Source organism: Pteropus vampyrus, unplaced genomic scaffold (assembly GCF_000151845.1).
Source record: "Pteropus vampyrus isolate Shadow unplaced genomic scaffold, Pvam_2.0 Scaffold143, whole genome shotgun sequence".
Taxonomy (NCBI): Eukaryota; Metazoa; Chordata; class Mammalia; order Chiroptera; family Pteropodidae; genus Pteropus; species Pteropus vampyrus.
In genome coordinates, this window is record NW_011888924.1 from 3,330,271 (window position 1) to 3,354,657 (window position 24,387).

At 41.7% G+C, this 24,387-nt stretch overlaps 1 protein-coding gene, 1 long non-coding RNA gene and 1 pseudogene across 3 annotated transcripts in view; all 3 read right to left on the bottom strand.

The window, feature by feature from the left end:
• Window positions 1-21,964, bottom strand: part of DCAF7 (DDB1 and CUL4 associated factor 7) — a 25,059-nt gene extending 3,095 nt beyond the window's left edge. Inside the window, exons 1-7 of one of the 2 annotated variants that reach the window (XR_896378.1) lie at window positions 21,569-21,964; window positions 9,270-9,428; window positions 8,465-8,576; window positions 7,945-8,063; window positions 4,826-5,035; window positions 3,774-3,891; window positions 1,268-1,504 (exon numbers count right to left, since the gene is read on the bottom strand). Coding sequence is in view for 1 of the 2 variants with exons in the window: in XM_011368556.2 (XP_011366858.1) it covers window positions 1,332-1,504; window positions 3,774-3,891; window positions 4,826-5,035; window positions 7,945-8,063; window positions 8,465-8,576; window positions 9,270-9,428; window positions 21,569-21,706 (1,029 nt within the window). In the remaining variant the exon portion in view is untranslated. Of the gene's footprint in view, window positions 1-1,046; window positions 1,505-3,773; window positions 3,892-4,825; window positions 5,036-7,944; window positions 8,064-8,464; window positions 8,577-9,269; window positions 9,429-21,568 lie in introns of those variants that run through there. The other variant, XM_011368556.2, reaches the window with a different exon arrangement.
• Window positions 13,684-21,559, bottom strand: LOC111744870. Its single transcript, XR_002782366.1, has 2 exons — window positions 20,833-21,559; window positions 13,684-17,179 (listed from the first exon to the last, which is right to left on the bottom strand). It is a non-coding gene; the product is annotated as an uncharacterized LOC111744870 (long non-coding RNA).
• Window positions 21,965-23,803: 1,839 nt separating the features above from the next.
• On the bottom strand, window positions 23,804-23,919 carry LOC111744932 (annotated as a pseudogene).
• Between the last annotated feature and the right edge of the window lie 468 nt (window positions 23,920-24,387).

Genomic DNA, 24,387 nt, shown 5'->3' on the forward strand with positions numbered 1-24,387 from the left:
TTACGTAACGGAAACAAGACACCTGCAGCCTACAAGTCCAATATTGCTCAGAACCTAAAGTGGGGGTGGGGCAGTTGGCAGGTGTGTGCAGAGCTCTTACCTGGCTGACCCTGGGATCTCTGATTCTTTTGTAGCTATTTTTACTTGATGACCTGGGGTCATCACAACCTATCAGTCCCTCCCTTAACAAGAGCTGACAGTCCCCCACACTCAAGGAGATCTTGTTCAGGGTTAGATGCACAGATTGTGTGCCTCTCAAGCAGGAATCCCTCACCTCAGAGCACTCAGTCGACAAGAGTGGCTGATATACCACCAGTCACAATAAACTAAACAAAGAGATACTGAATTCTGGCTTATAGATCATTCTTACCTATCATTTAAGACATGAAAGAGAATGGCCTGAGGCTTACATTTGGAGGGAAAAACAGACTCTGAAACCATGTACTGGAAATATATTCTAAGCTCAGCTTTCCTGAAACTATGCCCCTCAAGTCAGGTATCCCCATCAGCCTGTCTATCTCAGCTCCAGCACGTTCCCAATAGGTCCCAGTGGGGTTGGAGAGAAGTACTTCAGGGAGTATCAGAAGGCTTCACATGGCTATTGTGAAGCCCAGAATGCCCCTGAGAAGAGCCAGGCTGAGCAAAGGTGTGAGAGCTGGCCGACTTCAGAGCACCAGGGTGGTTTGGAATTCCCGGTCAGGTACGTTCTGCTCAGGCAGTGATTCAAGAAGGCAAACTGCTCATGGGGTCAAAGGCAGAGGAAGGTGCTGACAGGGAGGGCTATGAAACAAAGGAAGAAACCAGGGAGTAAAATTCTTTTCATAAAAAAATTAGCCTGATAGATAAAAAATATACAAAGTTGAAATTTGTTATAGACATTGATAATAGGAGGAAAGACAACTTCAAATTGGCATTTGTTCCCACTTAAGTGCTAACATGAACATGGACACAGATTGCTGCCTTGGGCAGCAGACAGACAGACATCTGGAGCAGATGAATACAAACACAGCCAGTGCCTGTAATGCTCATTAACACAACGGCTGACAAAGAAATAAACAGAAAATTTTAATTGAGAAACCAAAAGAGAAGAGGAAAGGAGAGAAAAATCTTAAAACTCAGCCCTAGGCTGAGGAGGCGCCACACAGCACTGAGTCCCGCACAGAGAGTGATGGGGTGACTGGCCAGGTACTCCTAGAGCAGCTTCTGGTAACAGTGGGTGCAAAGCAATGAAAGACATACTGGCCACCGGAAACATGTTTCTTCTTACTTTGGGGGTGGGCAGAGGCGGGAAACACACAAGCCCCTGCCTCGTGGGCATGGCGCCACAAACACTACACTCTGAGTATCTCCAGGCAGTTGTTATAGCAGATGGCAATCCAGTCAGGCTGAGTCGAGGCCCACTGCACGTTGTTGATCTCTCCTTCGGCTGTGTAGGCCAGGATAGGGTCCTCGATGGCCCGGGGCATTTGCTGGATGTCCCAGATGAGAGCCTGATGGTCATCCGCTAGGGACAAAGAAAGCCAGCAAGCAAGGTCAAATCTCCAGCAATGAGTACAATGATTCCTGCATTTGGTGGCGGAGGTGGTAGTAGCCACAGTTTACAAAACATTTGCTCACCAAAACCCCAATGAGAGAGACTTTATCTTAAACCCGCATTTTATAGATGAGGAAACAGATTCAGAAATGTTAAAGTACTTGCCCCAAACCATAGAGCTAAGCAGCCAGCGAATGGCAGAGCCGAGACTCAAAGTGAGGCCTCTGGACGTCCCAGGGCTCCATTCACTGTAGCACAGCAGAACAAAACTTAGATGGACACCTGTCATCTTAGATGGGTAGGGACCAGGAAAGGACAATGGGATGGGATAAATTTGATCCCAAAATATGACATTTTCAGCTACTTAAAGTACTTGAATGACTAAAGAATCCTTTTTGATGATTCAAATTAATGGAATTTCTCCCCATTTTATGGACATTTATACTTCACTGAGGTGTTATACAGATAAGGAGATAAAGTGCTATGTGAATGGACATGTGGTATTAAAAACAATTTTCCAAAAAAAAGGGATCTGGGAAACACCAAGAAGAAGGCAATCACCTTAAATAAATATACAAGCACATGAGAAATGACTAGAAGGAAACACATCAAAATGAGAACAGCGGTACTATTAGGATGGTAAGGTTATGAGTTAGGTTTACCTTTCTCTAGTTCCTAAGTGATCTATAATGTGGCCATATTATTCTTAAAATCAAAATAATAAGTTCTTAATTTAAGAGATGAAAAAAGGGCAAGGACCTTTAATATCATTAATAATCCCACCTGCCCATCCTGATGTGGCAGCCTGTCTCTAACACACAGGGAATCTGAATAAACTAAACCCTAATTGTCCAGGCTCATGCAGTCAGCACTGGCCTCCTGCCACGGCCGCACAACCTGGGCGAGGTGCGAGATGCCCTCCTGGTAATGATCTGTGTCAAGAGAACTGGGGAGCCATTTTAAACACGCAGCATCTCTAAAGCACCAAGTTTCTTGGCCTCAGGGCTCAACCATACACTCTCTTCAGCAACAGCTCCTTCAACCGAAAGGACTCCACACAGGTGCAACCCACGCAGCAGCAGTGAGCCAGGCGGAGGCAGTGCCAGGAGCAGATGATGGCCTTCTGCTGGGGGTGGGGGCTGCTCCTGTTCCCCACAAACAGTGGACAACACCTTCATTTTTTTTTCCCTTCTCCTGCCCCTTCCTACCCACAACCCTGGGTGATGACAAAGAAGTCAGACCATAACCTAAGTAACGTGCAGAGGAAAGCAGCAGGCCCCTAACTGCTCCTCAGTGAGAAGCACAGGCATGAGCAAAGGCCAAAAACAGGAAAAGCTTCACAAACCTTTAAAAGTATTGCTGAAATGGCAAAAAACCCCACAAAGCTATATTGTTCCTCTGGCTCCACAATGAACAAAATATAAAGATAGTACTGACTAGTGAGGAGAGGAAAAAGTATGTTAGAAAGAAACTGAGGCACTGAAAAAGGAGAGGAATACTATGGGGCTGGAGCAGAAGCCCACCTGTGTCAAACAAAGGGACAGACATTCACACTGGGCTGCATGTGTATGCGTATACCCACGTAAAAAGGTCTGGGATGAGACACACACACTATTGTTAGAGGTCACCTATGGAGAGTGGGACTGAGGTGGACATGGGATAGAAAGGAAGGAGAAAAGATGACTTTCACCTTCCTATTTTACATAATTGTAGTTTTAATTTTTAATGAGACATTATTTCTAGAATAAAGGTACACGAACAGCCAGCATATTTTTAAGGAGTATTCTTTTTGAGCAGGCAAATGGAGAAATGAAAAATACAAATCACACACCATAGACCAGGCCAGGCTATACAGGGCCCTTCAAAACATCCAGAGCTCACTGCAAGTTCACTATATCCCAAGGGAGATGTCAATCTTGGCAGTCCCAAAGATTCTGTTACATCTAAGAGAGACTGGACCTCTTCTCCATGTTCTTGAGTCCTATGTCAGTCAGCCTAGGTTTCTAGGGGGACAGTATGAGACACAAGCCTACAACTCATACATGATGTAAATAGTATATGGAAGGGGCTCTGATATCACAGAGGGTCAAAGATCCTCTGGAAATTTGGACTGCTTCAATTCCACAAGTGGTGGAGGCTCTCACAATTGAGTTACTTTATGTAAATCTCTTAAAATATCCTTGGAAAATAGTAAGGATCACAACTCCCCAGGCTGCCCCCTTCCCCCCACCATGATTACCTGCAGTACAGATGTGGCAGGATGAATGTGGGGCCCAAGCAATGCCATTGACACATGCTCGGTGGTTGTTTAACCTTGCGACAGGTGTGCAGGGAACTCGGACATCCAGAATCACTACCTGCAGAAATAACAAGTAAAAGGCCCGGGAATATCAAGGTGTGGCAGAAAAAAAAAAAAAAAACAAAGAAAAAGACACTACACATGAAAAAAATTTTTTTTCTAAAGCACAACTTTTTCATTTGTGGATTTAAAGACTATTTGATACAGAGGGTCCCTGTCCCAAAAATAGCTACTGGGTTGAGAAAAAAGAAAACCAAGAAGACATAGGTAGTTTATAGTCTGTACCTAAAGCAACACAAGGTCTTTAGACTGATAAGGAAGGGGAGGTGCAGAAGCAGGTAACATGAATTTGGATAATGCACCAAGTCCCGTTAGGTGCATGTGCTGAGATTCTGTGCGTGCTCAGTGGGACAGAATGAGAGCCTACCCTATCCCCAAAGCAGCGTTTGGAATGTAAGGAATCTGAGGTGCTGGATTCCCCAAAATCAAGTTAATCACTGCATCATCTCTACCTACAACTTACTGCTTTTATCCAGTAAGAGGCTACAGAGAGCTGCCACTTTCATGTCAGTTTGCTGAAGCTGGAAGAATCTGTCTCAGCTACAGAAGGGGGAAACTGCCTGTCTCTTCACTCAGCAGCATCAGTGCATAAGACTTGGTTTACTTTTTAGATACTGCTTTTCTTGGCTCTGACTCCAACTCTCCAAGCATTAAAAGTTCTTAACACATTGTCCTTGGTTTTCTCAATCTCAGGACTATTGACATTTTGGGTTGGATAATTCTTTGTGGGAAGCTGTCCTGTGCACCGTAAGATGTTCAGCAGGATCCCTGGCCTCTGCTCACTGGATACCAGTAGCACCGCCCCCTTCCCCGAGTTGGGATCACCAAAACTGTCTCCAAAGATCCACCAGGGAGAACACAGCCACCAGCTGAGAACCACTGTTCTAGATGTACTAAGCAGTGCTGGAGTTAGGTAGCAGTGGGGTGCTCACCTCCATTCCATCCATGGCCATGGTGGCCAGGTAGTTAGGGTCCTGCTTGTTCCAGCAGAGGCGAAGCAGTGGGTGATGCTGTGGGTCTTCATAAATGATGGTGCTGTGTTCTAGATGGCGGAGGTCAAACATCCGCACTGAGCCATCAGCGCCCACAGAGGCAAACATGTCCCTGCCACCCCCAGCCCGGCTAAACGCGATGTCATAGACCTGTTGGTGAATAAGACGCTTCAGTCAGATTCTGATCCCTTACCTCCTTGCTTTTCCTATAGCAGGGAATTCTGCTATCCCTAGTTCATAAACCCTGCTCATGATACAAAAGGAGGTAAATAAAGCCAAACAGTGTCTGTGAGTCTGGAACCTGAGAGCTCTAACATCAATGACATTCCAAAGAGTGAAGATCATTCTGCTATAGACATTGGCTGGCTTCTTCCCACATCTCCACTTTCCAAGTCCTCTTCTTCCAACCCCTGTGATAAAACAAAGAGCATATACCCTGCTGACCAACAGAGCACAAGTAACTGCGCAAGTACTCTGTATGCTTGGACAGACTCAGCGGAAACCAGTCGGTCGCTGTCTTCTGCCACAATATAAGAGCGAGACATTTATTTCCTGGGCCTTGGTGGCTTTCATTTGTGTGTCATCAGAGGCAGAATCATGACCACATCAAGGCCAAGATCATCGATTTAAGAGGTGGAAGCAGCTCTCCTGTGGCCATTTAATAGCAGCAAAGCTGGTTCTGCTGTGAAACCTGGACCTAAGATTCATTTGTAAGAAAGAGGTAATAGCAGTTTTGAATCATGGGAGGCTCAGGTGTTCCTATATTCACAAAGAGGTTTAGGATCACTCTCTCGTCCTAGGACATGTTCTGTTTCTTTTCCTAGCTGGTCTGCATTCCTAAGTGAATCGATTTAGGCTCTGAATCAGTTTTCTGCTTTTATTTATTGCTGCAAACACTGCACACCACTAATGTCTATGAGAAAACAGAGGCAGAGAGCTTCAGAGAAAGAAAAGGACAGAGAGAGACAAAGCCAGAGCCAGACAAGCAGAGAGAGAGACAAACTAAAAAAGAAAAACAAATGAAAGGAAAACAAAACCCATCTTTTGGACTCAAGATTAATAAAAGCTGACTTCTGGAGAGACATGAGTGGAACTGCTCACTAAATACCATGAGTCCAGCCTTCTCGAGGTTCTGCCTGCTAAGGGACACTTGCCAAATGAGCATCTATTTCTATTCAACCTCATAAATTCCTTTTTCTCTGGCTATGAAGAAATTAGACTTCTCTTTCTATGGTAGGAATTAGGAATGATTCAAGAGGAAACTGAGCAGGTCACTACGAGAAAGCCCGGAAAATCAAGGCTCTGTCCAGCACTGTCCAGCTGCATGAAGGCAGAGTCATGTATAGCAATATGAGCACCCCATGGGGCCGGCTCGGCAGCACCGCTGAGCAATGAGGTGCCATGGGCAATGTGGCTGAGTGTGTAAAGCCCTCTCAGTTTTAACTGACTGCTCCTTTACCAGGGCTCTGCTAGTATATTTCATCATAAACTAAGGGAAGGTGACAATCTCCAGATATATGCTACCCTCCTCCATACCAACCTGCTAGGCAGCAACGAAAACCTCCAAACAAGTCTTTACTTTAACAGAGAGAGGTGGACTGAGAAAAAGCAAAGTTACTAGGAGGTATCACTGTTTCTCTCAGAGCAACTATCCTCGGGTTCATTTCTTCAAGACCAGGGTGCTGGTCCAGTGCCTGTTTGCTGTTAAGATCCATTCCTGGCCCTTCCCTCTGGTAGGGAGAAGCTAAGGTATTTCTCCTTCCCTCTCTCTGTTCTCTGAAGCATCTCTTGCAATGGCTGTGTCCCCTCCACAGTTCTAGCTTTTGCCATGTAAACTCAGCCCTGGGCTCTAATGACCCTGCCTCCTCCCCTGGCCCTTCTGGCCTGTAGGCAGCATGGCTTCTTGCTGCTCTTCTCTAGATAACCGGTTGCCGGTGCAGTTTCTCAGCTCTACCATCATCTGTGTAAGCAATCCCCTGGATTAAATCCCTTCAATTTATATACTTAGCGTATATAAATGGCGGAGTATATAAATGGGTTTCCTGGACTGGACCCAGGCGGAAGACAGCAGGCTAAACTGTCACGTAATGTAGCAACCTGCTCCACTTGATGCCAAGAGTATTTCCACAAGCTCCCCCGCTACTGGTCCTCCCTGCAGGCAAATTCTTCCTTTGCCCCTTGGTTCAGCAGCAGCCAAATCCAGCAGTCTCGTAACAGATCTTACCCTTAAGAGCACAGAAAGCCAAAGAACAATCCCTTATTAAGAGCGATAACCTGGTCACCAACTTCCCATTCTGTGACAACTGCAAGTTTCTGACCTAAGGTGAAGGCATCCTTTTTATCTGTACAGATATTAATACTCCTCACTGTGCAAAGTAAGGTAGAAGAGATGAGGAAACACTACGCACAGGAAATCAGAGTACCAGGAGCATGCAGAGGCTCTGGGAGGGAAAGATTTATGACCATTTTCCAAAATCACTCAGAATGCTTTGATTAAACCACAATCACAAATAGCTCCCACGGCTTCTGCAATAAACACAGGAGAAACATCACCATCAAGATAAACCATATTCAATTCCAAATAGTTTTAAAAGTGTAAGTATTAAGTAAACATAGTAGAATTTCATAAAACAAGTTTAGAGAAAAATTGATGAATTACATTTGTCTGCCAGGAAATTTCTCTCCTCCCTCCTACCACCTCTCCTCCTCCCAAAAGCAAATATATTTCAAGATAAGTGTTACTCTAAGATTAATTTTTAATCACCTCAGGTCCAAGTTTGTCTATAAGAGAGTTCATTATTTAAAAAACAGCAGTTTCCAGCATGAAAAGAAAAACAAGACTATAGAACAAGTTGTTAATGGGAGCCCAAAAAACACATTCCTTTACAACGGTGTTATTTTCCACTGTTTTGACACGTTACTATTTTCAATTCAGACACAACATCGGCATTACGATTTTCCACATCATTTGCAAAACAGTGAGAGGACAGTCTGACCTCACACTGAAGGCACAGAAGGCAGCTGAGGAAAGCAGAAGAGGAACAAAACAGCATGATTACCTCTTTGTCATGGGCGATCAGTTGGGTCTTCACATGGCCAGACACAAGATTCACTCGCCCCAACACCTGCCCTGTCTCCAGCCCCCAGATGGTACAAGTTGTATCAATGCTGGAGGTACCTGGAAACAACCAATGCAAGTCAGTAGCTGACAGGAGGGAGGTTCCTGTGCAAGCTTCTCTCTTTGTGCCTACTCAGTTCAGCCCAGGAGACCACATGCCACAAACACTTCCTAGCATAGGAATGGGTACCAGGAGAGCCAAAAAGAGAGTCAAGTGTTCAATCATTACCACAAAATCTTAGACTCTGACTAAAGAGACAAGATATATACACATGGGAAGCTCCAATCCATACGAGGAATTAATAACCACATTCCATATTTAGCCTCTTTCCCACTTGGCCCCATTCTAGGATGATGCATGTACCTCAGGACTCTGGTTAAAAACTGGCCGAGTGTTATATCTGAGAAAGTGTCTATCTTTGCTTCTTCAAACTGGAATCCACACTCCTTTACTCCCTTACCTAAAAGATAAGGATCCACCTCATTCCAGTCGAAGGAGGTCAGAGGAGCACAGAAATCTGAGTTCTTGTTATTGTTCAGCAAACATTCCAGCCTGGTCTCTGTTTCGCCAACCTAAAGCAATAATTTTTAAAGATCAGCCAGTCTTACCGTCACAAAAAAAAAAACCTTTATAGCCCTGTTTAGACAATACCTTAGTAAGGGGAGAGAACTTTTTTTTATCAGAAAGAGTAATAAAACCCAGAAGAACTCTCTGAATGTTACTTCTTTCCAAGCTTTCTCCTCTGCCCAGTTTTGTTTTCCAAATTTTTCTAGAGGGGAGGTCTCATCTTGCCCACCCAGGATCTGGGTACCCTGCCTGGCTGGGCACTACACCTCCAGGCTATAGGAGACGCTGATGATGAGTTCGGCTGCGGGGGTGGCGGTGAAGCTCCATAATCCGCACATATACTTTACTAAAATCAGCGGTCTGGTATTTTGTTAAATTTGCTCAAAAACATTTTGGCTGTAAAGAGAATAAGAGGCCTCCAGCATCCTCACCCCCACGGAAGGTTTTATCAGGCTAACTGAGCCTTGGGTTTCTAGAGCTGCCTGCAGCCAGTAGTAGGACTTCAAGGAATCTTGGCTGGGTTTTAGGAAATCTGCTGAGCCAAGCAAGGTCATTCCAGATACACTACCATTTGTTGCTCCTGGGCTGCAACACTCGCTGCCTCCAACCCCAGTTTGTTCTTCGTACCTCTGTGCTGCTAATAACAGCTGACACGGAGAAAGCCCACTCGTCTGGCTGCTAACTGAGCACCTGCTTACCCTCCACACACGGAGATAGTCGCCACTTGTTGCCAGTAAGTCTGGATAGACGCCTTTTGTGTCAGGAATCCACATGAGCTTTGTGGTGGGGTACGGATGGTCAAAGGTGTTTCGGCAAATAAACTCCGAACTCTCTTCATCTAAACCAACAAGCTGAACCTGGAACACACCAAAATTGAGCCCCATAAACATTTGTGTTTTTCGGAGCAATGTCAAACACATCAGACCTCTGGTCAGTGACTGAAGTCCTGACACTGCACTGCACTTAACTGCAGAGTCAAGAACTATTAGAGAGAGAGGGCATCTAGTCCAATCATCACACTGCTCGGATGAGGAAACCCAGACTCGGAGGGGTTGAGTTACAGTCAACACTGCAAAACCAGGAAGAGGCTGAGACAAAATCTGAATGCAGGTTTTCTGTCTCCAACTCCTGCACTATTGACCCAGCACCACAGAACCACACTATCTCTCCAGCGGGTCTCACCTCCCTCCACACCTGAGGGATCTGACAACACGTGGTTTCAGTTACCCCAACGACTTGAAGTGCTGTGGGTACTCAGTGCCCAGGGCCAGGAACATCAAACACCCTGCGTGCAGTCCCACAACAGAGTGACTCTCACCTAAAAAGCTAAGTGTGCAAACTGACCACCACCCTCTCTCACTGGCTAGTAACGTGTTTACACATAAAGGTGTGTCAAACCAGCATTCAAGAGCCCAAACCACTCTAACTGGCCAAAAAAAAAAGGGGGCGGGGGGTACCACTGATGAGAAAGCTTCCTGGTTCTGGCTACTTTTTCTGAGTCAGTTTTGGGCCAATGTTGACTTCCATTCTTTGCCATCAAACTCAATCTGGATCAATGGGAAATGCCATTCAGTATACATTTGCTTATGAACTTCGACCAATTGGAATACAGAATGGGAAATTTTTGGTAAAGCTCCATAATGAGAGGATAAGCACTAACCATACGCAGATGATTAGCATTCTTTTTACTCCTCCTTCTGACTTCAGTCTTAGATACAAGTATCTTCCTGTCATTTTAACAATTTTATTTCAGTTGCATACAATAAAATTCACTCACTTGAAGTGCACAGTTCAATGATTTGGAACAAAGATATGATCAAATGTATACAGTTGTGTAACACCTCACAATAATTAAGATATAGAACATTTCCATCTCCCAAAAAGTTATCTTGGGCTTCTCTGCAGTAAATATTCTATGCCTAGCCCCAGGCAACTTCTGATCTATAGCTTTGCCTTTTCTGTAATACTGTATATGGAATCACGTAGTACTGAGTCTTTTGTGACCTGCTTTCAGAATGATGCTCTTGAGATTCATCCATGTTATATCAGTAGTCTTTTTTATTGCTGAATAATATTGTTTCACATGGACACACAACAATTTATTCATGTACCAGTTGATAAACTTTTGGGTTACTCTTAGTTTGCAGCCATTAGAAATATTACTGCCATAAACATTCGTGTCTAAGTTTCTTTTTGGACAGGCTTTCGTTTTTCTTGGGTAAACAACTAAGAGTGGAATTGCTGCATCGTATTCTATGTTTAACTTCAGTAAAAGACAAAAACAAGCTGCCAACCCATTTTCTAAGTGGCTTTGTCATTGTGCATTCCCACTAGCAACAGATGAGAGTTCCGCACACTCCACATCCTTGTTAGCACTTGGTATTGCCAGCTTTTTAAAAAATCATTTTAATATATGTGTAGTAGTATTTTAATTTGCATTTCTCTAGTAACTAATTATACCGAACATCTTTTCATGTGCTTATTTGTCATCTGCAGTTATTCGCTGGTGAAGTCTGTTCAAGTATTTTGTCCTTTTAAAAAATAGACTTAATTTTTTTTTAGATTCACGGAAAAATTGGGCAGAGAGTTCCCATATACCTCTTGCCCCAACACATGCACGGCCTTCTCCGCTACCAAAATACCTGCACCAAAGTGGTATGTTTGTTCTAACTGATGAATCTTCACTGATATACCACCATCCAAAGTCCATAGTCTAGACATCTTTGTGTTGTACAATCTATAGGTCTGACAAATGTATAATGACATGTATCCACCCGTATAGTATCATATGGTATAGTTTCACTTCAATTTTTACTGGGTTGTTTTATTTATTGAGTTTCTGGAGTTCTTTGTATATTCTGGGTACAAGTCCCTGGTTATGTGTTTTGCAAGTATCTTCTCACAGACTATGGCTGCTCAGTCATTTTCTTTCAACGTTTTTGAAGAACAGAAATTAAAAATTTTCATGACACCAATTTACATTTCTTTTATAGCTCATGCCATTTGTGTCCTAGCTAAGAAACCACTGCCCAACCCCAGGTCACAAACATTTTGTTTTCTTCTAAATGTTTTATAGTTTTAGGCTTTACATTTAGGTCTATGACACACAATTTTATATGATACAAAGAATGAATCGAAGTTCACTTTTTAACACGTGAATAAAACTGCCTGTCCCAGCATCATTTATCAAAAAGACTGTACTTTCTCTTTTGAATTACCTTGGCCTCTTTGCTGAAAATCAATTGACCATGTATTTGTGCATCTATTTCTGGATTCTCCATTCTGTCCCACTGGTGTACATGCCTATCCATTTACCAGTACCAACAGTCTCCATTACAGCAGCTTTCTAGTTACGTATCAGATAGTGTGAGTTCTCCAACTTTGTTGTTCTTTTTCAAAAAGGTTTTGCCATTCTATATATTTGCTTTTCTCTGTTTTTCTCTGTAAATTTTAGAACCAGCTTGTCAAATTCTACAAAAAAACTGAGATGCTGATTGGGATTATGTTGTATCTAGAAATGTTTAGAAAAACTGTTATTAAAAATAGCGAGTCTTCCAAACTCTAAACATAGCAATCCTCCACCCATTTAGGTTTTCTTTCTCTCAGCAAAGTTTTAAAATTTTCTATGTAAGAGTCTTGCATTTCTTTCATTAATTTTATTCCTAAGTATTTTAATGCTATTATAAATGGAATTATTTTTTGAATTCCATTTCCAATTGTTTGTTCCTACTACATAAAAATACAATTGGTTTTTGTTTTGGATCTTGTAACTTAGTTATTAGTTTTAGTAGCTTTTTTTGTAGATTCTTAAGGGTTTTCCGAAGTATAATTATAGATCTTGACATCCATGTCTGACTTTAAAAAATCCGTATGAAAATTAAATCTACATATTCATTTTTACGGTGCACCTGCAGGCTTTCGAAAATCACGTGTGTTGGGAGAGAGAATGTAAAAGGGAAAAAAACCCACTGCCCTGAAACACAGTAATAAAGTGATGCTGCAGGTAATATATGATTATCCGCTTATTTATAACCCAGATAATACCTGGTAACAGTTTAGAGGAACAAGTAATACATCAAAGTGGGCAAGTGAGGAACCTAAGCAGAACCTAAGACTGCTTAGAACCTAAGCAGTCATCAAAGGTGTATGGAAAGGTTCTGGGGAGGCAAAGAAAAAAGCGAAGACATCCCAGGAAGATGGGACAGAAGGAACAAATGTACTAAGGTGGCAAACTAAATGGACCCACTTGGTGGCAGCAAGAAAACCTGTTTGAGAGGAACCACCTGAGAGAGCTGTGCAGACGACGCTGGGAGGTGTGCCTACGGCAAGGTGGACAGCCTGAAAGCAACCTGAGGACGGTGGGCTCTCCCCCGTGAAGGTGTCTGAGAAGGGAGCAGTAGGACTCTGAGGCCTTGGAGGTAAGAGTCTGAGGCCTGGTAATGCTGGGCAGGACTAACTGGATCTGGGAAGAAGCTGGAGGCAGGGAGCTTGGCCTGGAGACCCACAGGAAAACAAGTGGGAAAAGTGAAGGCCCTGTGGTGACTGGTAGTGTGAACGGCAAGGGATAAACAGCGATGGCCACAGGGGGATTTTGACCAAATGAATAGTTCTTAGAGAATTAAAAAGTTGACATTCTGACCTTTGTAGAAAATAATATGTAAAGAAGGAAGACTCTAGATTGGTATCAGCCTTGGTAGGGCAGGGAGGAACAAATAGATGAGAGGCTAAATTTGGGGGCTCATTGGGCAGAATAAAGAATAAGCCTCATAGATTTTGAGCCAGATAGTTCATTCATGTATTTATTCAACAAATATTTACTGAGTGGCTACTAGGTGCCAGGCACTGTTCTAAGTCCTGGGGATACAGTAGGGAGTGCCAAAGACAAAAATCCCTCCCTGTAACCACACAGATAACTCTGTGAGGTTAAACTAGAAGCAAAAACGCTACTCACTTTTAAGAGCCTTGCAGGTCATCATATTTCCCCTCAAATCTCAATTTTTGTTCAGATACTCAGACATTTAATGATGAAAGAGAAAGTAACTTCTTTGTGAATATTTATATAAAACAGAATAAAGTGGTAGTCTCCCATTGTTTCACTATTATAAACAATACTTCGTACACGTGCAAATGCTTTTATTGGAGAGATTGCTAGAAGTATAATTGTTGCATCATACATTTTAAATGTTAATAGATTCTGACAAATAGCCTACAAAGAGGTTGCTTCCATGTACTTTCATTAACAGTATATGAGAGTGTCAATTTCCCCATACCTTTGAAAACACTGAAAATAATAAATCTTTTACATTGTTGCTAATCTGGTGAAAAAAGGCATTTCATCACCATTTTACTATTGAGGCTGAGCATATTCGTTTACTATTTTTATTTCTGAGTAACAGTAACTGTTCATATCTAAGTAATTATGATGGACCAAGTCATAACAATATGCTTTATGTTTTACATGCATTTTACATGCATTACCTCGACAGCTCCATGAGGTAGGTGCTATTACTCTTCCCACTTTCAGAAGATACTAAGTAAAAGATAGGTTAACTTCTTGCATCTTAAATATAAGCAGTCCCATCCCACAACCCAAGCTCTTCACCATAATGCTGAACCACCAACTTAAAACATTTGCTGTTTTCCACTGAGTTGTATCTTTTTCATATTGATTTGCAGGAACTCTTACAGATGGCTACTGTTCCCTTATTTGTTACAGATTTCCTTTGGTTAAATTAACCCACAAAACTGAGTATGGTTCCGTTTTGGAGGTAGATCTTTGACTACATTTTCAATTCCTCCATGATTTTTAAATTGTTTTCTACTCCTTAAAGTTTAGTACTGCTTTCCCTTAAAACATATTTTTAAATTTAATTTGGATCATTTTTTACTGTAGTCTTAAAAAATTGTAGCAGCACTCTCTTTACATTCCTAGTCAATTTTCTTTTATTATTGTTTGTGAGATTTGTCTTTGGATATTTGACCTGGAATTTTCAAATATGATATAAATTAGATGGCTCTAAATTTTCCTGTCAGATGGATAATTATGTCGATTTACTAATTTTTTTCCCCAATGAATTAAGGTTCTATCTTATCATATACTACATTTCTATACATATTTAGATCTGCTTTGGAACATTCTATGTTGTTTTACCAACCCCTCTGGCTACAACTATACCATTTCCAGTATGCTTATTCTAATTTGGTAGGGTAAGTGTTCCCCACTGTTCTTCAACACTTCTTTTGTCCCATAATTTTTTTTTTCTGACACCAGTATATATTTAAGACTTTGGAGACAGACAGTATTCCAGTTCTGGCCCTATTATTACCATGTCACTTTAGGCAAGTCACTTAGCATATCTGGGCTTTAGTTTCCTCATCTCCCCAAAAGTTTTGATATGTAGTATTTTTTCCAATCTATTGATTTCTCTTAAATTAAAATTTTCTTTCTTAATACATCGTCAATTTTTATAAACTGAGTTATCTTTTAAAAAGCTCATACTTTTCCCCATATAAATCTTACATATTCTTAAGCGTATTCTCGGGTATTTACAGTAACACGACCTAAAACTAAAAGTCGCAGATTTATAGACATTGCTCCCTTACCCTGTCACCAATTTCTCCTTTTCCCTCAAGCGTTTTGCCTGGATGTCCGAAAGATTCTTTAAACTATAGAAACGTCTCTAGGAAATGTTTCAGTGCCAATTTTGAGATATAGTTTGAACTCATAACTTCAAATCTTTATTTCTATAAAAGTCGTTAACAACATACAAGTTTTGTTTCATTTCTTTGGTTTTCTTCAGGGACACCAATTATACCTAAGTTAGATCTTTATTTTCTGTATCTATTATGTTCTAATTATTTATTTCCATTTCATTTTCTCAATTTGTCTTCCCTTTCTTTCACTGTTTTCAGCAGTTGATATTCATTTTTCTTCTTTCCATTATGGCTTTTAATTCTGTAATAATTTTTGTTTTAGCTTCCACTATTTTCCTGGGCTCTACTTGCTGTTGTTCCATTTTCTCCTGTCACCAGACCTTATTTTACCTGATCTTCTGTATCTCTGCTTGGAGTTCCTTATTTTCGTAAGTTCTCTGACATTATGGTGGCAGGAGTGGCCCCTAATTTCAGCTGAGGTAAAAACATTTTCCTGGTGTGGGTACTTTACCTGCCACTTGTTTCCCATTGTTTCTCTCCTTTCTTATAGTATCCTTCTATTACTACTGTGCTGGTTCTTTTATGAATAAGGCAAGTTTTTCCTAGATGATGTGAAGAAGGCTCCTATTGGAGAGAGGTCATGGCCACGTTCCAAGTTAGCAGAAACATGTGAAGCCTCTGCATCTCTCCAGCCAACAAGATGAGGAGTTGCCAAGCTGCTCACAATTTAATCTCTCATTCAACCTACCTCAGCTAATGTTTCTTAAGATGGCACAACTATGTGTCTCCTTATGTAGCTTAGCTTCCCTCTTGCCCAAGCTCCTTCTGCCAGCCTGTGCACCCTCTTCTCACTGTCTCAAACAAAGGATTATTGATTTTGCCCATCAAAATCCTATCCTGGAAAACTGTGCTCTTCTGAGTTTGAAACTGCAGCCATAGATACCCTTTTGTAGCATCTTCCTATACCCATTTGACCTTCATTGTACTGCCATCCATTCTCACTCGTCGGAACATAAGGAAAAATTATATGACTTAATCGTCTTATTGTTAACATTTAGGTTTCCCCATCTGCCTTGTCCTCCCATCTTCCCGGTCCTCCTGCTAACCTTATCTCCCACCGCCACTGCCTTTCCGTAACTACCGCTTCACAACACTTTACCCCACACGTGAAACAAATGCCCCTACAAAGAAAAGGCTGTGAAGCAAGATCATTTTTACTTATTTTTAAAGTGTGGATATTACTACATCAGATGTCTCCTAAGGAGAAGATACATAACATAAAATATTTACTCCTTGAAGGCATGACTACATTTTTCACTTTCACTTTTATTACTCTCAGGAATAACATAAATTATCGTTCACATTACCCATACCTTGTATTTTTTAAAAATTAAAAGATGCCATGTCTATCTTGTTAATATAAGGTCTCCGAGGGAGGAACCCATGTATTCCATTTACTACACACAGTGCTAGTACCAGAACATGAAGGTGAATGCACATTTATATATATGTGTATATATGGAATTTTTTTAAAAGACCCCAAGTTATCCAAATCATTTTACCACTCCGGTCAGTGGAATATTTTCCCATAACCTTAATAGCTGAAGCAAAATTCTAAGAGAATAAACCAGCTTATTTTGGTCTTTTCCATTTGTCTTCCTTTCAAGCTTGTTCCTGACTATTGCTGATCAATGTCTCCAGAGAGATCCTCCCTTGTCAAACTTTGAGACGAATTCTGACACAGCACCCCTTCGGCTCTCTGCTCAGAGGCTGAACACTGAGCTCTGGCCTCACAGCCTTAGGCAGGCCAGACTACCTACAGAATGCAGATTCATTCCTTGTTCAAACCACAACATCTCCAGTAAGTCTGTGTGAACCGGGTTAAGGCAAAAAGCAATAAAGAAGCAGCTCTTTTATCCAGTTGGTCCTATGGAGGAATTAGTTCTCTCACTGTCTAGAAAAAAGAAAGGAGGAAGTTAAAACTAGAAGTTTTATGTTTTAAATTTCCCTGCTGACAGTCTTGTGAGGGACTGATGGAACACTGCAAAATTTGCAAAATTCTAAATATCTATCAAAAATACTTATGTGTATTAAAACACTTTCTCTTTATTGTCATCAATATCACATCTGCTAACAAAGGCTACAGATTACCAAGCATCATCACTATGCCTAAAACATATATATGTGTTCAATACATAACTGTTGAATTGATGAGCAAATAAGTGAGAATCCCGAAGGGCTGCCACAAACACTGAGACATGAAAAATTATATCCCGGAGTCAAAATCATTATGCACCAAATAGCTAAAGTAATTCTGTATTAAAAAAAAATCTCAGAGGAATCAACACAGGCTGACAAGGCAAGCATTCATCCCATCTGTATTTCGAGTACAAGGTGGTCTGACCTAGATTCACTACCAGTATTCTTCAGAAAGCATCAGGTATACCTATAGTCTCTCTCTTCACAATCTCAAAAATGTCTTCTAGATACTAAATATTAAAGCACAAGTAGTCAGCTAGTTAAAAGTAGGGCAAAATAAATCCAATCACCCTACTAATTTTATTCAAAACCAACCCTGGAACATGAAACTAAGTGGATTAGAAGCCCAAGAACTGCTGCCCATCTTTCTCCACAGATATCGTCAAAACTCAGGAGAAATACCAGAGTTCTTAGATCAGTTACTGCATCTAAGCCTAGTAGAACAAAAGAAAATGGCCTTAAACTAGTATATTATAATACTTGGAGTCTGACTACCTGAAGCTTCCAGACCACAAAATGAGTTTTGTTGAAAGGAATCAAGTAAATTTTTTCTCCTGGGTCTTTAAAAGGCAGAAGACTGAACATAATGACCTTTTAAGGTAACTTTCTTACCCAGGGTCCTGATTCCTCTCTGGAAAATTCAGAAGTCAAATTTACATAGCACCTATATAATTCTCCTTGATTATATTTCAATTACGGGAACAATAATGATGATGATGAAATAATAACTAACATTTCCAAGTTGCTTATTATGTGCCAGGCAGAGTTCCATTACATAGATTAGCTCATTTAATCGTATTACACTCATTTTACAGATGAGGAAACTGAGGCACGGAAGTTAACTTATCCAAGGCCACACAAAACTGGGAACTGGCAGGCCTGAGATCTCAACCTAGGCTATCCAGGGAGGCTATCTGGTAGTAAAGCTTTTATTATGGGATGAAAGGACAGAATTGATGTTTAGGCGCTTGTAGATGCAAAAAAATCGGATTCCTGCCTCTGATAAGCAGATGCCAAGGTAATTCCAGGGCAATGATTTTAGAGTGCCTATGTCTGAATCACCTGAGGGTCTATTAACTTTAGGGGTGGAGCCCAGAAATGTGCAAATCTCTCAGATTTGACACATAAAAATTTAGAGAACCACTGCTCCAACATCAATGCTGCTGCATCCCCCAAGAGAGACCACAAAAATAAAACCTAAAACACAATTACCAATAAGGGTACTTTTTTCCCAGGTGTAGTTGACAGATTCTGGTTCTTGACTCTGCAATGATTCCCAAATTTATTCAGACAATGGAACACCTGGAAGTCAAACTGTTCTCGAAATACTAAGCGATTTAATTCCATCAAACTACAAAGAATTTTACTATAGTAAAACATGATTACGTTAATACAAAATTTAAAAATTATAACCATGTTTTCTTATAGTCAATATCTCCACAGTAAAAAAGACCATTTCCGGGTTTTTTCGTCAGTTAATTTGCTATGTCCATTTATTTTCTCCTTTGCTGGCAATCACTATTAAGGGCGAGCAGGAACCAGAGGTTTAAAAATTCAAACCAATATTTAAATTACTGCAAATTATTAATTCTGGCACCTCCATGTCAAAGTTACTCCAAAACTGAGCCTGAGAATCACTGCTTTAAAATGAGATTTACTTCCCACCAGCCTCTAGGCACAGATCCTCTCTATAGCATGATTTCTTGGGGTCTATGAACTTGAACTGGAAAATTACATTCATACTTTCACTAACTTCTAGCTGAAATTCAGCATCTCCTTCAATTACAAATGAATGTGGCCAACTACAACAGCATACCTGTGACTATGTCACAAATATAATCATTGATTTTTTTCACATCAGAGTGGTTAAACATCTTGAAATGCTGTTTACCTTCATCACTACTTCAAAAGTACAGTAATAGTTACACTGGATGATATAATTTAATGAGTTAATTTAAAAGTACGCATTACTATATCATCATTTTTTAAAAAATGTTTTTGGTAACTATAATTCAATATAATGTTTCCTTCATAATCCTATGTATTTTATGCATTTCAAAATGTAATTATGAAAAAAGGATATTGGCTTCTTTCTGATTGTCAAAGGTGTCCATGGGTGTGCATGCCCATGCACACACACATTAAAAACCCTGTCCTGGATAGGTGGGGGCACAAAAATAGTTTTAGGACACTGATCACCTACAACACACAAGTGAGTTAAGATATAGTTAACTGCTTATTCTGTTACTACTGGGATTAGTTTGCACTACACTACTAAGCCACACTGCCTGTGTGCCCAGCATAAAGGAGCTCTTGAACAGTTGCTAAATGAAAGTACAAACTCTGGGGTAAAGTTCCTGCAACTGAGGCTTGACATTAGTTATTCCTAGCAGCCTGTGGCCCAGTTTGTCCTCTCTTAGAAATATAACTACTACTGCTTATGAGACTAACCCTGGAAGAACCTGCAAGGAAAAAATATCTACTTGTGTGAAAAGACTCAAGCCGTTTGAAAGACATAATTTACATTTTTGGTTTTTACATGTATCCTTAATAATAGTTCTAGTGCTCTTAATTTTACTAACATGGGTTTTTACATCACAACTGTGAATTCCATTCCCAGCTCTGCTGTCCACTATGGCCATAAATAAGGAAGAGAAATCAGAGAAAAGAAAATAAAGTTATGTCTTGCCAGGACTCTGCTTTCTGTGGGCAATGGGTAGACTTCAAGATCAGTGTGTACTCCCTGGTGTTTGTTGTAAACTACATATGTGTAATGTCTGGGCAATGAGAGTCCTTTGCTTTCATCAGTTTCTCAAAGGGGATTCCTAAAAAGTTAAAACCTAACTCCAGAGAAACAACTGTGCTCCTGAAGAACTATAAACAGATTTATAGTGGTCAAATGTTTTTTACAGGACTTTCACGTGTGAAAAAGAACCCCTTTCCTACAGCAAACTGTGGGTCAGAAATATTAAGACTGACATATGCAATGCCCCACAACTAGTCAACAGACCAGACAGGACTCAATCCTAGACTACCTGGGTGTTTTCCCCCTGCACCATGCCTGTCACTGTCCACACAGTTTTATTAACTCATGGTATTTATGGTGTCAAGCAGGAGTACTGGCTTTAAACACACTAGCCAAGGCTTTCAATTGCTCCGAACCCTAACAATCACAACGTTTACTCTAACACAACAAAAGGAAGAAATTAAGAGGTAAAAGATAAAAAATTCTTCCCACTGACTTATTCAACAATATTCAAAAATAAATTTATACTGTACTGCTGGCTTAAAAGCTTCCCCCTACTACCCGTGCTTCTATGAAAGAAAGCCTCGGAAATTGATACTTACCACTCAAGATTATACATCTGTATTAGCACGAAAGAAGCCAAGAATGACAAGATATGACAAGTGTCATCCTTCTCAATTCAAAAAAAAGTGGCAGGATCAAGGCCATAGGCCAAGATTTCCAAAAAAAGATAGCTCTGAAGTGGACGGATATGAGACAGCAAGGGAAATCCTGGCAGAGGGGCTGAGTATCCACGAAAAGTACCTGCAGGTGGGAGTAGGGGGCGGGGAAGTCTGCGCAATAAACAGCCTAATAGAAATCCAGCGCGGCCAGGCGTGCATGACCAGCAACGGAAATATTAGCATTTTCCTTCACAATCATCACTCCTCCTTCCTTCCTCCGCACCCCAACCTGAAGCAATGTGGCAGGAGGGGAGGGAGATAGGAGTGATAGATGGCGTAGCTTTGAGGTGTAAATTCGGGTTTGAGACCTGTTTCCGCCACGAAATAGATGTCAGACTCGGGCAAGTCACAACACTGTGCCTCAGTCTCCTCATCAGTAAAATGGGGGAAGGAGTAACTACACTTCAACTACACAGGAATGCTGTTAGGATTAAATGAAACGAGTGCGAAGCCCTCTCTCTGAGCTCAGGACCAGACTCAGAGGAATCGCTCCGTAGCGCTAAGGCCCGTGCTTCTAAGTCCGCAAAAGGGTCCTGCAGTCTGGGCTCCTGCCCGGAAAGGGAGCTCCCGGGACCCGCTCCCCGCCAGCCGGGTTCCGAGCCCCTGCCCGGCCCACCTTGTTGTTGTACTCCTCCACGAAGCTGCCCAGCGCCAGACGAAAGCGCTTGTCGGGCCGCACGCTCCAGTTCATGGCGTAGACGGTCCAGGGCGCTTCATACTTGTAGATTTCCTTCCGTTTGCCGTGCAGGGACATGGTGACGGCGGCGGGTCCGCAGTGCGGGCCGGGTCCGCAGCGGGCTGCGGCGGGCGGGGCGCGAGTCGGGCAGGGAGCCGAGCCTGGGGCCCAGGGGTCCGAAGGGAGGCGGGGCGGGGGCGGGCAGGGACGGCCTAGCCCGGAAGCGGGGCCGCGGCGACAGACAACGACTGCCGGGCCCGACCCCCAGTTTCAAACCAGCTAGAGCTCCGACGACAACCACCTTCCGTTTGAGATGCTGCCCCGCCCTCTCAGAACGGAAGCCATGCCTCCCTTCAGTGGCGTCGGCTATTGGCTGCCTGACACGTCCTTTAGAACAGTTCCCTCTTCTCATTGGCTATTATCCCCTTAGCTTTCGAAACTTCCTCTCTATTGGTGTAAATGTTTGTCATTCCAATCACTTGCCCCGCCCAATGCCAAGGGGCTGGCGCTTTCTCAGCTCCAAAGGTCATTGGCTGACAAAGATGTCAGTCAGGGAGATAACGGCGCAGTGCGGGTGAATGGGGGCGTGGGTGACAAGAGGCGAGCGTGCGGAGCAGCAGGCCTCCCAGTTCTAGGCCAAGTCTCTAAGAGTGAAATCTGTTGTGTGACCTCCTTTGACTTCCACATTGCAGCTGCTATTCCGGGCGGCTTCTTCACGCTGTCGAGTAAAAATTTAAATCCTGCCTTACACGAGGGCCCACTGCATTTCGTGGCACTGAGCCCCGCGGCCTGGCAGTCTGGCCCGCGAGCCAAACGGGAACCACGGGAACCACATTTCCTCTTCACTCATGCCAACGCCCCCTTTAAGCCGGGAGAGTTGTTCTCCCAGTATTCCAAAGGTAGGCCACGGACGAGCTGTTTGTGCACCGACCCACCAATGTACTCAGGGTCAGGCCAGCTTGTCTGGCCTTCCCGGGCTTTCCTATCCATTCTAGAAACGCTCAGAATTCTAGGGTTGGTTTTCAGTAGACAGAGACCCGACCAGCTCGGTTCTAAGTGTTTTTTTCTTTTCTTTTTTTTTTTTTAACTTTTTTCCGGTTCTCGTTCTATCTTTTCCCGGCCCTGGATCCCAAGGCAAATGCTAATCAAGCCCTAAATCTACTGTGTCTTGAGTTTGAAATAGAGAAGAGTCCGAATGTTTATCATTTAAATGGTTTCCAATTCTTTGCTGTAAAAAAAATAGTGTATTGACGTTAGATGTTATCATTAAATATCGTTTTTAAAATAAGTGCAACTGTTAGACGACTCAGAAAGAATTCAAAGAATTGAGTGACACTGCTATCCATAACGAACCTCTTAAGCTCTCATCTACTTATGTGAACAAGTTTTCTCTGTGCTTAAGTTTTTTTAAAAAGGAAATAAAAATAGGTACAAAAGTGTCGCTGAAACTTGTCTTGTTCTAATAAAAAAGTCCTATTCATCCACATACATGATAGGAAAATAGCCTTTTAAGAGATGCATTTCCAATAAATATTCGTTTTTATAAAAATATGTGTATATTTTTTTAAAAACTCTATAATAAGTGTAACCCTTGAAGCCTTAGTAAGATTACAAAAATTAATTTAAAATGTTCAATTTATATATTTGAGTTGCAGAGATACAATAAGGTTATCAATAATAGACATTAAAGTATGGAAATAAATTACATGTAGCATAAACTGGGAGGAATATATTGGAAATATGAGAAGAGAAAAAGGAATGATGTAAAGAAAAGCTTGTTCTAGTGTTTTTAAAACGAGTGATGTTGGCTCTCAAATCACTACGCTATTTGGATCGAAATGGATCAATGTAAATGAAATGGTTTATGAAGTGCCACTATTTACAACACACTGGAAATTACATCCTTTGCAACTATTTAAACTTATTAATAAAATATCTCGGATGTAAACTTAAAAATATGTGAGGGGGCATATACATTTTCAATTTTTTTTAGGGAATCTTGGAGCAAAAAGAACTGAAGACCAACGACTGGGTACTTTTTGGACAACAGCCCATTTCAGTGAAGTAGTTAACTGCATGTATTCTCAAGCCAGACCATTTGAGTTGAAATTATATCCTCTTTTTCCTGTATTGTTGGGCAAGATTCTTTTTTTTTTTTTTCTTAATTATTATTTATGCCTACAGCACCTGGTCTTCCTAGGTGATCTCCCATCCAAGTACTAACCAAGCCCAACTCTGCTTAGCTTCCAAGATCAAACATCGGGCTTGTTCAGGGTGGCATGGCCATAGACCATGGACTGTGGCTCCACTGGGATGTGAACCCAGGACCTTCTGTGTGTAAAGCAGATGTGCTAACCGCTATGCTATGGAACCATGTCCATTTTTTTTTTTTTAATCAAAGTATAAGTTATACATAGACGTGCACATATTTTCACAACTTGAAACACACTCATGTAGCCAGCATCTAGATCAGAAAACAGAACAGTACCAGCCCCCTAGAAGTCCCTTTCATGCTTGTGTAAGTTTCTTATTCTCTCTCTGCTTCTGATCCCACTTTTCTAAAATAGGGAGAATAACATTGACCACACAGGGTTGTTGTAAGGGTTAGATGAGCTAATATCTGCAGAGAAGTCAGCACAGTGCCCAGCACAGGGTGAATGCTATGAAAATGTTGGCTGTTGTCATGATTCCCAGTGACCACCAAGCCAGTACCTCTCTGCTTCCCTTCACCCCAGCTTAGCTAAGAGCCCCAAGAACCA